The 14,579-nt window shown below is 36.1% G+C and overlaps 1 protein-coding gene across 5 annotated transcripts in view; it reads left to right on the top strand.

Annotated features, from left to right (window-relative positions):
• EML1 (EMAP like 1) overlaps positions 1–13,347 on the top strand; it is a 125,352-nt gene extending 112,005 nt beyond the window's left edge. For all 5 annotated transcript variants that reach the window (XM_050337274.1, XM_050337272.1, XM_050337273.1 and 2 more), the window contains 7 exons: positions 4,448–4,515; positions 6,056–6,144; positions 6,700–6,797; positions 6,922–7,009; positions 7,188–7,283; positions 11,356–11,486; positions 11,780–13,347. In XM_050337274.1, coding sequence (XP_050193231.1) covers positions 4,448–4,515; positions 6,056–6,144; positions 6,700–6,797; positions 6,922–7,009; positions 7,188–7,283; positions 11,356–11,486; positions 11,780–11,905 — 696 coding nt within the window. In that variant the 3' untranslated portion in view covers positions 11,906–13,347. The remainder of the gene's footprint in view (positions 1–4,447; positions 4,516–6,055; positions 6,145–6,699; positions 6,798–6,921; positions 7,010–7,187; positions 7,284–11,355; positions 11,487–11,779) is intronic.
• The last annotated feature ends 1,232 nt before the right edge of the window (positions 13,348–14,579 follow it).

The following is a 14,579-nucleotide window of genomic DNA, read 5'->3' as shown; positions in this document are numbered from 1 at the left end:
ATAAATTTGTTGAACACAGCTCTCCTGTTACAGAAATTCTGTAATTTTTCTCTATATGTAATATAGTAATTTTGGTTTTTCTTGACATTATTGATTAAAACTATCTTCTTTTTGAAAATGGATGTAAAACTCTTAAAAACAAGAATTTAAAACCCTAGGCTATATGGATCTATGTGCTATATAATATAAAAGTGTACAGTGCTGTTGACATTTATACTTTTTTTTACTAGGAAGAGAGCCACAAATATAAATCTAGGCAATATTTATCATTTAAAAGTAATTCTGATCAGGATTAGTACTACTACCCCTATCCTGAGCATGATAGTCAGAATAAAGAAGGAAAAGAATGTTTTGGGGATATCTTTATTTCCTGCAGTTTATTAGCATTTTTATACATCTGGTTCACAAATAAACAAATGTTTAGAATTTCCCTTTCTATCTCTGGGGTGAAACTTGGTGTTTAGGTCCTGCAGGAATACTGAGTGAAGGCTCAGTTTTGAACTGTACTTAGGCACTCTCTGCATCTGCAAACTCCTGATGACTTTGTGGTGACAAGTGATCTTGCTTAATATATACATCACCAGGACCTGATTTTTAGAGTACGTTTTTTGGACACCTGATCAGTCTTCTAATTGTTTATCCATAAGAAGGCGTTGGCTTATCTTCTAGAGACAGTGCTTTTATCTCTCTGAGATGCTACTATCGCCTTCTTTCAAACATTCTTCTCTTTACATTTTCTTAATAGATGTTTGAGCATGGTTTTTTGGAGGTACATGTACTGATCATAATAACCAAGTTATTTCTGAATCTTTTTATCTGCCCTCTGTACAGTGGAAAAGTTCAAAAGTTACTACAAGGAAAAGAAAACAGCACCTGGTGTAGATATGTACCAAATACCCAGGTTTGAAAATCAAATTGTAGCCAGTAACTTAGAGACAATCCTCATATTGCTGACTAAAGCCTTTTCTTTGTCGTATAGTAAATAATCCGGAGCCCCTGGTGGTCTAGTGGTAAAGGCGCCGCGCTATCACCGCGGAGACCCGGGTTCGATTCCCGGTCAGGGCCACTCCCGGGCAGGTGGGGCTCGTTAGCCCTTAAAGGCAACCCACCTACGTCCTAAGGACCTCGCTGCCACCGTCCAAGCTCGCTTGGCCCCGGCAGATGAACCTTAGGATTAAAGGGTGGGCTCAGTTCCGCGCACACTGTGTCTCACCTAAAAAATCCAATGCGCAGGCTGGAAGGTGTAAAGACCTTCCCCGGATCTTCGCTCGCGAAGACTGGCCATTATTTTAGTAAATAATCCATTATTAGTTTACATGAAGCTTTGAAAAACTTCATTTTACAACTTTTTTTTATAAAAAGGCTTTTCGTTTTCAGGCCTACATAACACTTTAACTTAAAGCTAGTATTGATAAGACTTCTTGAATACAACACATCTGCAATAAGTATACATTCTTGCATCAGATTGAACTCTTAACAGAATTGCTTTTGCCAAGTTGTCCCTCACGGCATCCTGCTCCAGTTGTATGCACTTGTTAAATCATACTTGCCTGGTGAATGTGGAAGTTGGAATTTATTCTGTGTAACCAAGGTCATATGTTCCAAGGCCCATATTTTTCTTGACTTCTAAATTAATTGTAGAGAACAAAACAACAGTTTCACTGCCCCAGAGATGGAGCCATATTTTCACAGTTCAGTGTCTCAATTATAAAGATAGATTGGCCACTAGTCTCAGAAATTAAAATAAAGGAAAATATGAGTATTTCTTTTAATTAAAAAAAAAAAAAATCAATCTTGCTAACTATGTGGCCTGCGAAGCAGGCACATAATTGCATTTTCCTATTTCCTAGTAATTTTAGAGTTTAGGATATGTTAATATGATTTGGATTTAAAAATAAGTTATCTCCCCTGCAGTCTTTCAAGATGCTCTAGATAGGTGAGCCTCAGTGGAATGGTCAAACCTTGAGATGCACCAAAATCTGAATGTGCTTGTAAATCTCTTGAACTGTCACCAAGATGACAAATCAAATAAATAGCAGCATGCTTAGGCTACAGATTTCAACAATAAAATATATTTTTTAAAAATAAGTGAGCAAGTTATAAACCAAATTTCCCTGCATCTATCTTGGTAGTCTCTCTAAGAAAAGATAAATCTGTGGGGTTTTTTTGTTTTGAAATGCAGCAGTAGCAGTGTACGTATTTGTACGGTATGGAGGATGAACACGCTACATTGCAGAAATCCTTCACATGCAATTCAGAGTGACTAACAATGACACAAGTGATAACTTTTATGTAAACCTTTCCGATCTTCAGGATAGTTGTTTGTTTAATTTTTTTTGAGATTCATCAGGTTATTTAGAAATGGTGCACAACTGGTTTTGTGCAAGTCTGATTTATAAATAACCTGAAATGGAGGGTAAAATCATAGGTACAATTTTTTATGCTTTTCTAATGCATTTCTTTTTCGTTGGAAAAAGTCATCACGTAATTTAATTGAAGGTACTAGTGTGATCCTGTGCTTAGTGTAAGGGTGTGTATTTTTGTATATTTGCATACACTTTCAAAAATACTGAAAGAATAAGTTAGTACTTCTAATATGTTTCTCATTACAGGAAGGATATACTGAGGAGGGCCTATAGTCACGAAGACAAGTGCAAAATTTGGCACTTTGCTCTCTTGCAGTCTAAAGACAAGAGCATTTAGAAGTGTGGGAGGATAGTGAAACATCATTAGTGGAGATAAGTACAATATGGGGGTCAGGAGCAAATCTATTAATCAGATGAGCTGCTACCTCTGAAATAAAGTTACTTAAGCAATCATCAACTCAAAAAAGAACATAATTTTCCTCTGAAAAACAGAACAGGAATTTAGCTGATTATGACTTACAGTGAGTGAGATTCAATTAATATTTAGCTGCAGTTTTGCAAGTATAAGACTCCTTAAGAAACTGATGTTATTGAAACGTTTAAGAAAGGGCTTTGTTTACTTTGATTATTTTGAAAAGGTTGATGGCAACAGCAATGGGAGTATTAAACAAGAGATAGGTTTATTTCTTTTCCCCTCCAAGTACACACCACTTCATTAAGACAAGATTTCTGTTGTCAGTTTTTACAACAATCTCCTTATTAGCTCTTTGAAATGTCACAGACTGTTTCATAGATCAGTGATCTAGGTTATCTAGAAAAAATAAATATTTCTTGTTAACCTGTTTTTGTCAAGAGGTCTATGTAAAAGCTTTGTAATGTAGCTGTGAGTACAAGTTACTGCTCAGATTAAATTCACTGTTTGAACCTCTGATTTATTCAATAGAGTATTTTATCATTTACTATGAAATTATACTTTGAAAATATAATTTGAAAATTGTCCTATCTGGAATACTCCAATGTTTTAGAACACACGAATAGAAATCCCAGATCTCAAAATTTATCTGAAATTTCTTCAGAGTTAATAAAGTCTTTTTAATTAGTCACTTGATTAAAATTAATGAGAATATCCTTTACATCTTGCCTCTAGGGATAGTAATTACCAATTACTAAAAATGTCAACAAGTTTTCTAAAATAGCTACGATGTGATACTCTTTTAAAATACAGAAAATCAAGCCTATAAGTATTTCTGTGAGATTTGTCACTAGATTGGGTTTTTTTGCTTACATTTTAAAATTACTTTTTAATGGTATCAGAAAAAAATAAGTTATTTTGGTATTTTCTGCTATAATCTGAAAAGTTCTGGAGCTCCTTCTTAGCTGAACAAGTATTAGAAAGAGAATGCTTACCTTGGCTTTTAGGCATATGTTTAAATTGCAATAAAAACACTGTAATTCTAACTCTCTTCACAATAATGCACTAAACAAAGTAAATGTTTTGAAATTGCATATCAAAATAAGAAACCAAGTTTGTGCCCTTAATCTTCCACTAAGCTGCAACTTGGCAGGTGCTGGAGAAAGGTGCTGTTGTGCATAGAAGTTATGCTTTATCCCTCCATGCAAAATGCCACGTACCTTTGTTGAACAAGGTGCTTGCTTGTCCTTTTAGACTGTAGGTAAACTACGGCTTTGATACTTAATTCTTAGGTCAGCTCTAGTTTAAGTTATTTTTATCTCTTACTTGTTTTTGATTTGTTGGGAAGCTGCCATTGCTGATGTTATTGTTATGAAATCACTTGCCAAGTTATTTTTAGACAGTGAAGAAAAGAAAAAAGTGGCCTTGTATAGAGGGGAAGAAAAGAAAAAAGTGGTCTTGTATAGAGGGGAAAAAAGTTTATTGGATAATATTTCAATTAGTTAAAAATGCTTTTTTCTCCCTCAAATTTATATTGAAAGAAAGAGAAAAACCAACCCCAGAATATCAACAAGAGATTGTTTCTGAGGCAGATAATTGAATTGTGTTTTTGTTATAACTTGATAACTTGGACTGGTAAAAAAGTATCCTTCTTTCTGAAACATTTTAGGATCCAGCACAGTCTTCAGGTTTTCATCCTTCAGCATCTGTCGTTGCAGTAGGGACGCTGACTGGAAGGTAAGATGTGCAGAGCTACACTTTGAGCACCAACAAACGCTGATTTTTCCAGCTCATGTCCAAGTTCACATTCTTCTTATGCAAATGTATGCATGACATATCTTCATTCCCTGTTGATTTCTATTGAATTTCAGAGTGAAATTTATTTATATTGCCTTAGTGCCTACAAACCCTGTATTTGGTGTTTGTTGCATAAACAAAGAGATGTTTTCTGCCCTGAGAGGGTGACAATCTAAGGTCAGTGGGAGGAGGTAGATTTGGAGAGGGCAGGAAGTCTAGATTGCCAGAGGGACCATGTGTGGAGGTACTGTCACCATACCAGTGACCTAAATGTTAAATCATTCTGTCCATCAGGGCACAGGAGAGGCTGAAAGAGGAATCTGAGATTGTGACTTAACTTTGCAGGTGTGGATAGAGATTTTCTCTGAGGCCTTCAGGGCAGCTTGGATGAAATCACATTGAAAAATTTAGTGTGCTGGAAAATGTAGCAAATGGTTCATGATCCTTAATGCAGTGGCAACCAGAGGCTTTAACAAAAATTTGGTGAATGTTCCACTGATGTAAAGACATGGTGTAAAAATGCAAATTGAGACACTTGTTCTGCCTGATGAGTGTGAGGTGTAAACAAGCAGAGAAAACAGAGGCAAAGTTTAGTATCTCCATTTTACATGGCAGGTTGAGCCCTTGGTTATGCAGTGGGTCAGTGACAGACGCTGGGTTTGCATGGTTGTCTGTCATAGGAGGGAGTGCCTTTGCCTAACTTGATCCTCTCCTGTAGTGTCACTTGAGGGCAGACTTGGCTGTTAGTATTGGAAACAGTTCCACTTAACTGAGAATGTACAGGAAGCTTGTAGGTTATGAGCCAAGATTATTTCAGATTGTATATCAATCCTAAATAAAGGATTTACTTTTGTTACTGAATTTACTTTATTTACCAAAAAAAGTAAATCAAAAGGAGAAGCTTTCAGAGAAATATTTTCTTTTTCTTTAGTAATCTGATGCAAGTATTGAAATACAGATTTTATCTTTGTCCTTTCTACACGTTTCCACGAATTAATTTTTTAAATTAAAATTAAATTAACAAAAAATAATTAACATTTCACTTTAAAATAAATTAATAAATAAATATAATTCATCTATCGGAAGAGAATGGTCCTAATTCTTGCTTGTGTTTTCTTCTGCTCTAGGATTTAATATAGGCATCCATTTAAACATCAGCATAGCATGGAGGAGGGTCATTAAAAGAAAAGAGTCATTATAAGCAATGCTTACTTTATTCTAATGCATGACACACAATAAAACACACTAAAATCTGAAGGGTGATCAGGTCAGTGCCTGATCATTTTCTTTTTTTGGTTAAAAAAGATAGAAAGGAAACTTGTGTTAAATTAAAAATAGACCAAACTGAGTAGCAGTTGCTGTTTTTCTTTTCTTGGTGTAAAACTTATGCTATTTTGACAGAAGAAAAGTTGGTCAAGATTACAGTAGATTTAAATTCCTTATGGAATGATTTATTGGCCTCTTTCTGTATTTACAACAGGTGGTTTGTGTTTGACACAGAAACAAAAGATTTGGTCACTGTACACACAGATGGAAACGAACAGCTGTCTGTAATGCGTTACTCACCAGGTTTGAGAGCATTTATTTACTGGTTAAAAAAAAAAGGCGTTGATTTTTTTTATTACATTAAATTAGGGGCTGGTTTGTTTTAAAATAATTCCCTGCTTGCCATACTGAAGTTGAAAATTAATATGCCATGAAACATTGGCAACACTGGATGGTTGGTGTCATAAGCTTTAGTTTTCTTTTCCCTCCTTCCCTGCCTGACATGGTCAATATGGTTTCTCTGTGGGAAAAAAGAAAAGAAAAGATTTAACTCCTCAGGTTGTTGCAATCCATTGTTGCAATGGATAATCATTAAGGTTATTCCTAAACGGACTGTAGCTGCCTCCAGAGGTGTCATGGGGTTTTAGCAGTAATATTTGCTGCACAAACTTGCTGATTTGTAGTCTTGAAAGATGTATCAATATGCAACTGAAAAAGAAAAAATAGAATTCCATTTTTTTCATTTTTCAGTATCAAGGCCTTTAAGAACAGTTCCTCTTTCTGTGACATACAAACTTTTCAAAATTAGCCTGGGTTCTTTCTTACAGGAATAATTGCAGTTCACTTTTGTATTTATAGATGGAAACTTCTTGGCAATAGGTTCCCATGACAACTCTATTTATATATATGGTGTAAGTGAAAATGGAAGAAAGTACACTAGAATTGGCAAATGTTCAGTAAGTAACCTTTTTCTCATGGTTCAGTATTAACACCTTAAGTGTGTTTTGTAGCACTATATTAATACTGTCACTTTGAGACATACTGTTACTGCAGCTAATACAATATTGTTTCTCTTTGTAGGGTCATTCCAGCTTCATTACTCATCTGGATTGGTCTGTTAATTCACAATATCTTGTGTCTAATTCAGGAGACTATGAAATCTTATACTGTGAGTAAGAATTATATTTAGTCCTTTTGTGCAAAGTTCAGGCAGTCTAACACAGATTTAAAATTTAAATGAGACCATATAACTGCCAAGATCGACCATATGTTTTAATTCATCTGGTGCAATCAAAAATCTATACAATTTGAGAATGAAAAATCATGTGGGTTTTTTTCTTTTGTAGGGATCCCCTCTGCTTGTAAACAGGTTGTGAGTGTTGAAACAACTAGAGATATAGAATGGGCCACTTACACCTGTACTTTAGGATTCCATGTTTTTGGTAAGTATTGTAAGCCTCTTACAAGCTCTTACCATTCTTCTTATTAACGAACACTTGGATTGCCAACTTTTGCTTATGAAACATGACTATTCATAATTCAGGGAAAAATAGAGAACTTCTGTCATGCCATTTTTATTACAATCTGTCTTCTTATTTCAATCCAGAAAGATGCTGGTTTGATATTCTTGCTAGCTTCAAGTACAAATATTAAATTACAACATTGGTGGGAGACAAGGAAGAAATCACACGCTGCCCTTTCTGTCACACTAGAGCATCTTCTTGTCATTTTTAATTTAAAGTACTGGTTCTATGGAATTGTCATGGATTTAAGCAGTTACTGAGTCAAATCCCCTTACCAGAAATGGTTTCATTTGCTTTGGTTACTGTGCAAACACAAAATGAATGACAATCTCCCTCATTAAGAATTTATCACATATTTTGATAGAATCTGTAGCAATTAAATCAGGTGAAAGGAATTCAAGAAGGAAAACATAACAAAATCAGTGTGGCTTGTTTTCATCAGACTTCAACCGACTTCTGCCGGTTTTGAAGGATCCACTTTCCCCAGTGTAGTCTGAAGCTTTGTGCTCATTCCACAATGTGTGCAGAACTGGATAGATTGTTACAAAAGCTGAGTATGAGAAACTTCAAATTCTTGAGTCCTCAAGAGAAAATAGGAAGCCATGGTAAAAGTTGAGAGAAAAGTCTGTTTTAGTATAAGTCGTAATCAAGGAAGATTTGCACCTGTGTTTCAAGTAGAATAGTTGCAGTGATGTGCTTGAAGACAGCCAGAAATGACATATTTTCGGAACCTAAAGATGGTATGGCAGTAGCAGTATGCTGGGAAAACACATTCAAATTTTCTATCATTTGACTGACAAGCAGTGCTTAGGTGTCACTACAGCATGCAGATTTGGTGAAAGGAGGAAATCCTGGAATATTGGCTGCATATTGGCATAATGTATTTTCCATATGAGGGATGGAGGCCCTTATGGAACTATTAACATATTTCTGGGGTATGAGTACACCTGACACATAGTTACAGAGCTACAGTGTCTTTGCATCTCAGGTTCAGGTACTCTGAGAGACTAAAAACTTTATGTGAGTATTCCTCACTTTTTGATTCAGATTCCTGCAAAATACAGTGCCATTCGAATATGGGGCTGCTTTAGCTGCACAGAGTCAGAGAACAGAGGTGTGTCACACCTTAGAGGGGTTTTGCCCATGCCTTGTAACAGATGAGCAGCCTTGTTGTATCTGTAAAAATACCTGGTTAATGTAATCTTGACACCATTAGTATTTATTTTCAGGACCTCACGGAGAATGGGCAAAGTCCTAAAATCCTTGAGAAGCATAAATGCAGTATCTGCAGGTCATATATCTACCTTCAGAGCCCATATGTGAAGGATAAAGTGCAAAGTTAGTGGCTAGAATAATAAATTGAAGAAGCTCACAAATTATAAGTTGGAAACCAGTCTGTTAATACTGGAAGTCACTCTTACTGTTCAGTACTTTGGGGCCTCAGAGCAGCCAGTTAGAACAGCCTTCACATGCTTTCTGGGATTTTCCCATTGGACACAGAAGCTAGGATCACAGCATCCAGGATGTGAAGCTTCTAGTATATTGATTTTTCAGTAGATACTGGCTGACTGAAACTAGGAGTATTTTCTCAATCTAGTAGAGCCACATAAAAATCACAAACTATGCATAGCACTCACAGATCAGCGTAACCAGTGCGGGGGGTGGGAAATGAACATTGTTCTGTTGAACACCTGTCTTGGAGCATGGGAACAGATTAGTCAGCCTGGAAGTGTTTAGAGATGATTCAACTGAAAATCAACTGCATTTAAAGAAGTGTGTTTAAGGGAGTATATTTTAGTGATACAAATGTGTAATACAAATGTAAATGTGAAGGAGCAAAGACTTAAAAATACTTAATGATCTATATGCTCTTTCAAGAGCCATGTGTTGCTGGATACACAACCAATTGTTCATTGCACATGCCCAGTTTTGAAAAAAATTGGTGTTTGAGGTGAAGGACAGGAACAGAAGAAATCCAAGATGTTGTACAAAGCCTGACAACATTGCAAGCAAAGCAGAGCTCAGGCTGATTGGGTTCAAAACTGACTAGAACACTGTAAATTGAATACTATGTTTGAATATATTTATTAATAGCCTATGATAAACCAGCATGTATAGTTTGTAGGTGGCACAAAGCTGCAGGATTAGCAAGTTACCTTGAGAAACAGAGGAGTGGTATGAAAAAAGGAGGCAATTCAATAGAGACAAATAGGAGGTTCCACACTAGAATGGCAGAACACAGTTGTACAAATACAGAACAGATGAGAACAGACAGGAGAGTAGATCTGCACAGAAAGATCAGATTACTCTTGCATACACACTGAACATGAGTCAACAGCATTATGCTGTTGTGGGAAAGGCAGATGCATTAGTGGGATGTGTAATGAAAAGGATGCCATGCAAAATGTTAAACAGTCATCCATTTATCAGTATCTGCTTTGGTCACAGCTGCAATAGCTGCTTCTGGTTTTTGCACATTGGACCAATAGATAATGTGCTGACTAGAAAGAATAATTATTCATTTAAATATTGTGCTGAGAGAAGATATGTAATGAATGAATTTTAGAGAAGAGTAGGAAAAAAGACATGGCATGAATCCTCAAATGAGAGAAAGGAAATTGTCTCTATATGTCTGCAGAGCATGGGGAAAAAAAAGACTTAATTTTTCGGCAAGGGGGATTCAATTTGCATATTCATAAAAACTGGCAGTGAGGCACTGGGATAAATTTTGAAAGAGCACAAAGTTTTGAAGAAAAACCCTGCTATCCTCCTTTCTCCATTTCAAAATGGCAATCTTGTTTCTTTAACCATTGCCTTTAGGGGTTATCTCCAGCTTGTCACAGTGACCTCTTGGGAAGACTCCTGCCTCTTTTCAGCTAGCATTTGATATTCATACAGCCTCCTTTTTGTCATGGCAGATATTTAGAACAGCTTTTCTGTGTCTCTTTGTTCTGCATATTCATAATTCCACAAGTAGCAATTATTGTTGTTTCTTCTTTGCACTTGCCGTTACTTTGAGCCTCTTTTTTACTATCCCTGATCTAGCAAAGAGATGTTTCCACACACATCAGGAAAGGACAGTCTAAAAATCATTACTTTGTGTTTTATTTACAACTATTTGTAATTCCTTGTAAAGACATGGAATCACCTCCTCATAGTGCTGTTGAAAGGGTCTCTCAAAGTTTGGTATCGTTTATGTTGAGTAGGGATTAGATAAAATCTAAATTACAAAAATCTTTAAAAAAGAAGCCCACAGTACTGCATACAGTAACTGGATGGATTTTAGTACAATTGCAATTTATTGCAGGCAAGTATTCAGAGGCCTTAAAGATGTGGTGCACAGATTTGGTCTTTGCACTGATGACCCTGCAGTTTAATTTTAGAACACCACTTTGTGCAAGAACAGCAAGGAGTAGAGTACTTGGAGGAAAGAGAAGTACTTAGAGTAGAACAAAAGCATTTAAAAACTTTAAAGTAGGTTCAGTTTCTTTTCTAGAGATCTATTAATAAATATTTTAAACTATATAACATCTTGTTTCAGAGGTTTTAGACTTTTAGTAATATGAAGAAAGCCCTTTGGATCATACATGAGTATGTTTTTTAGACTGCAGTAATATGAAGAAAGTATGTTAGCTCATACATAAGCAGAAGGGAAAATAAAAGCAGTAACTGTTATTTTTCTACATAACCATATGAAAATTCTTTCAGGCTCAGGCACATGACTGTACTTCAGCAGAATTCTTTTTTTCCAGAGTAAAAAACACTTTGCTGACTAGAGGAAATAAAGTATTTTTTATGTGCTTGATTTCCTATTAGGATCTGGACTTTTGCTGGTGTACTGAAGTACACATCCTGACTCAGATGCAATTATTTTTGTAGTTTCTTTCTTTTTTCTTTAAACAGGTAATCCTTTATTAATATTTCAACAGAAGCTTAAGCTGTCAATTTTATTTCCATTATAAAACCCTTTAATAGTCCCTCTGTGTTTCAGGTGTATGGCCTGAAGGTTCTGATGGAACAGATATCAACGCTGTCTGTCGATCACATGGGAGAAAACTGCTATCAACAGGGGATGATTTTGGCAAAGTACATCTCTTCTCATATCCATGTTCACAATTTAGGGTAAGGTATTTCCCAAAAATTTACTCTTGTAATTTGCACAAGTGCATCAAATGTTGCTTTCCTATGTACAAAAAAAGCCAAACTCAAACATATCAAAACAGGAAGAGTGGTAATTTTTAGATATCTGAGGGATTTATTTAAAGTTGGTTGAGACAGCAATTAAATTTAAAAGTTAATTTAATAATAAAATACTGTAAGAGAACGATGTGATGCCTTGGTTTCACTGTTGTATGAATGTTATAACGAGACGTTTTGATGACAGCTTATATTCTCACTAATGTGGTGTTTTCTAGGCTCCAAGCCATGTGTACGGTGGACATAGTAGTCATGTAACTAATGTAGATTTTCTCTGTGAAGACACCCATCTCATCTCCACAGGCGGAAAAGATACAAGTATTATGCAGTGGCGAGTCATTTAAAGGAAACATCAGCATGAACACACCCAGTTGAGTCGACCATGCACAGAACTTATGTATAAACTGTATATTTAAAACTTAACAGTATGTTTGCAGTTTAGCCTGGTCACTGTGATTTTTGTTTAAAAATTCTTACAAACCTCAGGAAAATTAAGCCCCGTGCTGGTTACCTTACTCAGTATAGTGATTTCTTTTTTTTTCATTGTGTCACACCTGAAGAATGATCGTTCTCTGTTGTACAATATACAATGCAGTACAAGTTTAATATAAGAAATGTGGCTTGACAGTTTGCAATACAGTGGTATCAGCAGAATGTGACTATCTTAAATGTTTTCTATAAACACTGCTAAACTGGTCACAAAAATGCCTTTCAAAGACTGTATATATGTGCTTATTTGTTTCACTATCTACACTTTGTACTGTATATCTACTTATTTAGAAAAATCTATGACAATGTCAAGGTACCGAACTCTTTCTGATGGAGGCTGATGAATAGATATAAAAAATATAAACTGCTATGTAAGATGCAAAAATTAGTGTTCTAGACCTGAAAATGTGAATGCTGGTAAATTTGCATTCTCTTGGGAACAGCATGCCGTGGGTATTACCCGTGAGGAGTTGTGTTCCCTTTCAAATGAATCAGCAAGCTTTGTCCCAGTTTGACCTGAATATCCCAGTAGGGCTTGCAGATGTCTGTGTGCTTCAGGTAGTCCATATGAGTTTAAATTAAAAATCTTTTTACTTGTATATGAACAATTTCTTTTTGAAAACAAAACAAAAAAGCTTGGCCACATCCCCATGATTGGTTGGTATATTTAACTAATATGTATATTAATCAGCATGTTGCTATATTGTACATGTATAAGATTTTAGCAGTTCATAACAAATGGTAAGGCCATCTAGCTTTACTTTTTTATGCTTATGGATATTGTATATTTGTATTTTAAGACCAAGTAGACCAAGTCTAAAGATATCTTTTTAAGTGTACCATAAACCTGCAGAGGGTAAAGGAAGACTTGGAAGCGTACATGAAATATTAATGTGTAACTTCTGGCCCCTGTGTTTTGTGCATGGATGGGTATTTATAGTATGAAATAAGATTGTGTTTTGCAATGAAGTAACAGTGGAGGTGGTATAAAATGGTTAAGAAGGCCTTATCAATGTTGATTGTGACACAGATTAAAATGTATTGTTTACTATGAGGAATGTATCTGAAGAATTTTAAAAGAGGAGTTCTAAGCGAACTCAAAAAAAGGTAATATTAAAATTTTGCTTGTAAACAGACAGTAAACGTTAATTCACTGAACTCTAAAGCACTGGTTGTTTAGAGTGATTTAAATGAAATGGAATCAATAAATTTTGAAACTTTTTTATTACATCTCCAACCTCCTACACTGAAAGTGCAGGACACCAATAAACATGTATTAAAGTGAACTTTCAATGTATTCTTCCTGTTTAGTAAGGTGTCTTTGTTTAAACATGAAATACTTATAGAGGGACAGGCTTTTACTTAACAACACACATTTGTGATTTCTCGATTGGAGCTGCATTTGAAAATATTTGGTAGTAAGATCTAGATTTTGGGGTACATAATTTCACGTGTGACCATGACCCTGGGAACATAATGACAGTGCACACCTAGAGAGTGGAACTCCAGCTTTGCAGCAGGGGAGGAGGTCATGCCAAATGCCCTCACATACAAACTGCCTTGGTCCTGCCTCCTGGTGCACATCACGTATTTCCAAGCACCCAGCTGGTGCAGTGTCATTCCACTGCGCAGAGTTGTGCTCATGGCAAGAGCTCCTGACAGTTTCTGTGTTAGGAACTTGTTTCAGGCAACAAGTTCCAGGGTCGCTGATGTTACCTGGCGCTGTCACTGAAGGCAGAGGTCTCGCTCCCAGCTGGTTACTTCCATCCCATGGAGCAGCAGGGGAGTTGTGGCCATAGGGAGAACCCAGCTGAGAGACAACAACTACTGCAAACAGAAAACCTGTTTTCTCAGTTTCCTTGTCTGATCTAGGTATGCAGCTGTATGAGTGCTTGTACTGAGTTTATGCAGAGGAAGGAGCAACATGGAAAAGAAAATAAATGGACAGAGGAGCACTGGAACAACTTACTTTGATAGTGATGTCAATCTCCCTTTTCTTGAAATGCCTGAAGCTAAAGCATAATATCCTTACCCTTTCTAAGATTAATCCAGTCATAATAGTTCATAAGACACAAGTGACAGGTTCTCATTGTGTCTGGGTGCTTGGTTATCCCACAATACCTTATGTTTGTATTTTGGGGGATTTTGGTTTTTTTTTTTGCTTTTGCAGATTGGGTGCTTTCAGATTTTCTGCTTTTGGAATTGTAGGTGATTTGTCATTACTTGCAGCAGAGAAAACAGGAGTTGCAAATTGGGTTAGCTCATTCTCTTTTCATCCTCCCATGGTGCTACTCTTGGGATGTAGTAAAGCGTTTGTGATCCCTTTCTTCATTTTAAACTGTTATCCCTTACAAGACATAGATGAGGAATACTGCAAGTTCATCCCTAGGGTTACTGATCAAAGGGGATTTTCAACAATCCCATCCCATCTGTGCCTCTGCTGCTCCTCTGTTTTTAACTTTTGCTGTTAAATGTGTCTTTGTTCCTCTATGAAAACCTGACAAATGTATTTGCTGAATTGGCAAATGA

The sequence above is a fragment of the Myiozetetes cayanensis genome, unplaced genomic scaffold (assembly GCF_022539395.1).
Source record: "Myiozetetes cayanensis isolate MyiCay16 unplaced genomic scaffold, myiCay2020 scf6-25, whole genome shotgun sequence".
Taxonomy (NCBI): domain Eukaryota; kingdom Metazoa; phylum Chordata; class Aves; order Passeriformes; family Tyrannidae; genus Myiozetetes; species Myiozetetes cayanensis.
The sequence above is the reverse complement of the archived record's forward strand: the minus strand, read 5'-3'. Positions and strand labels throughout refer to the sequence as shown.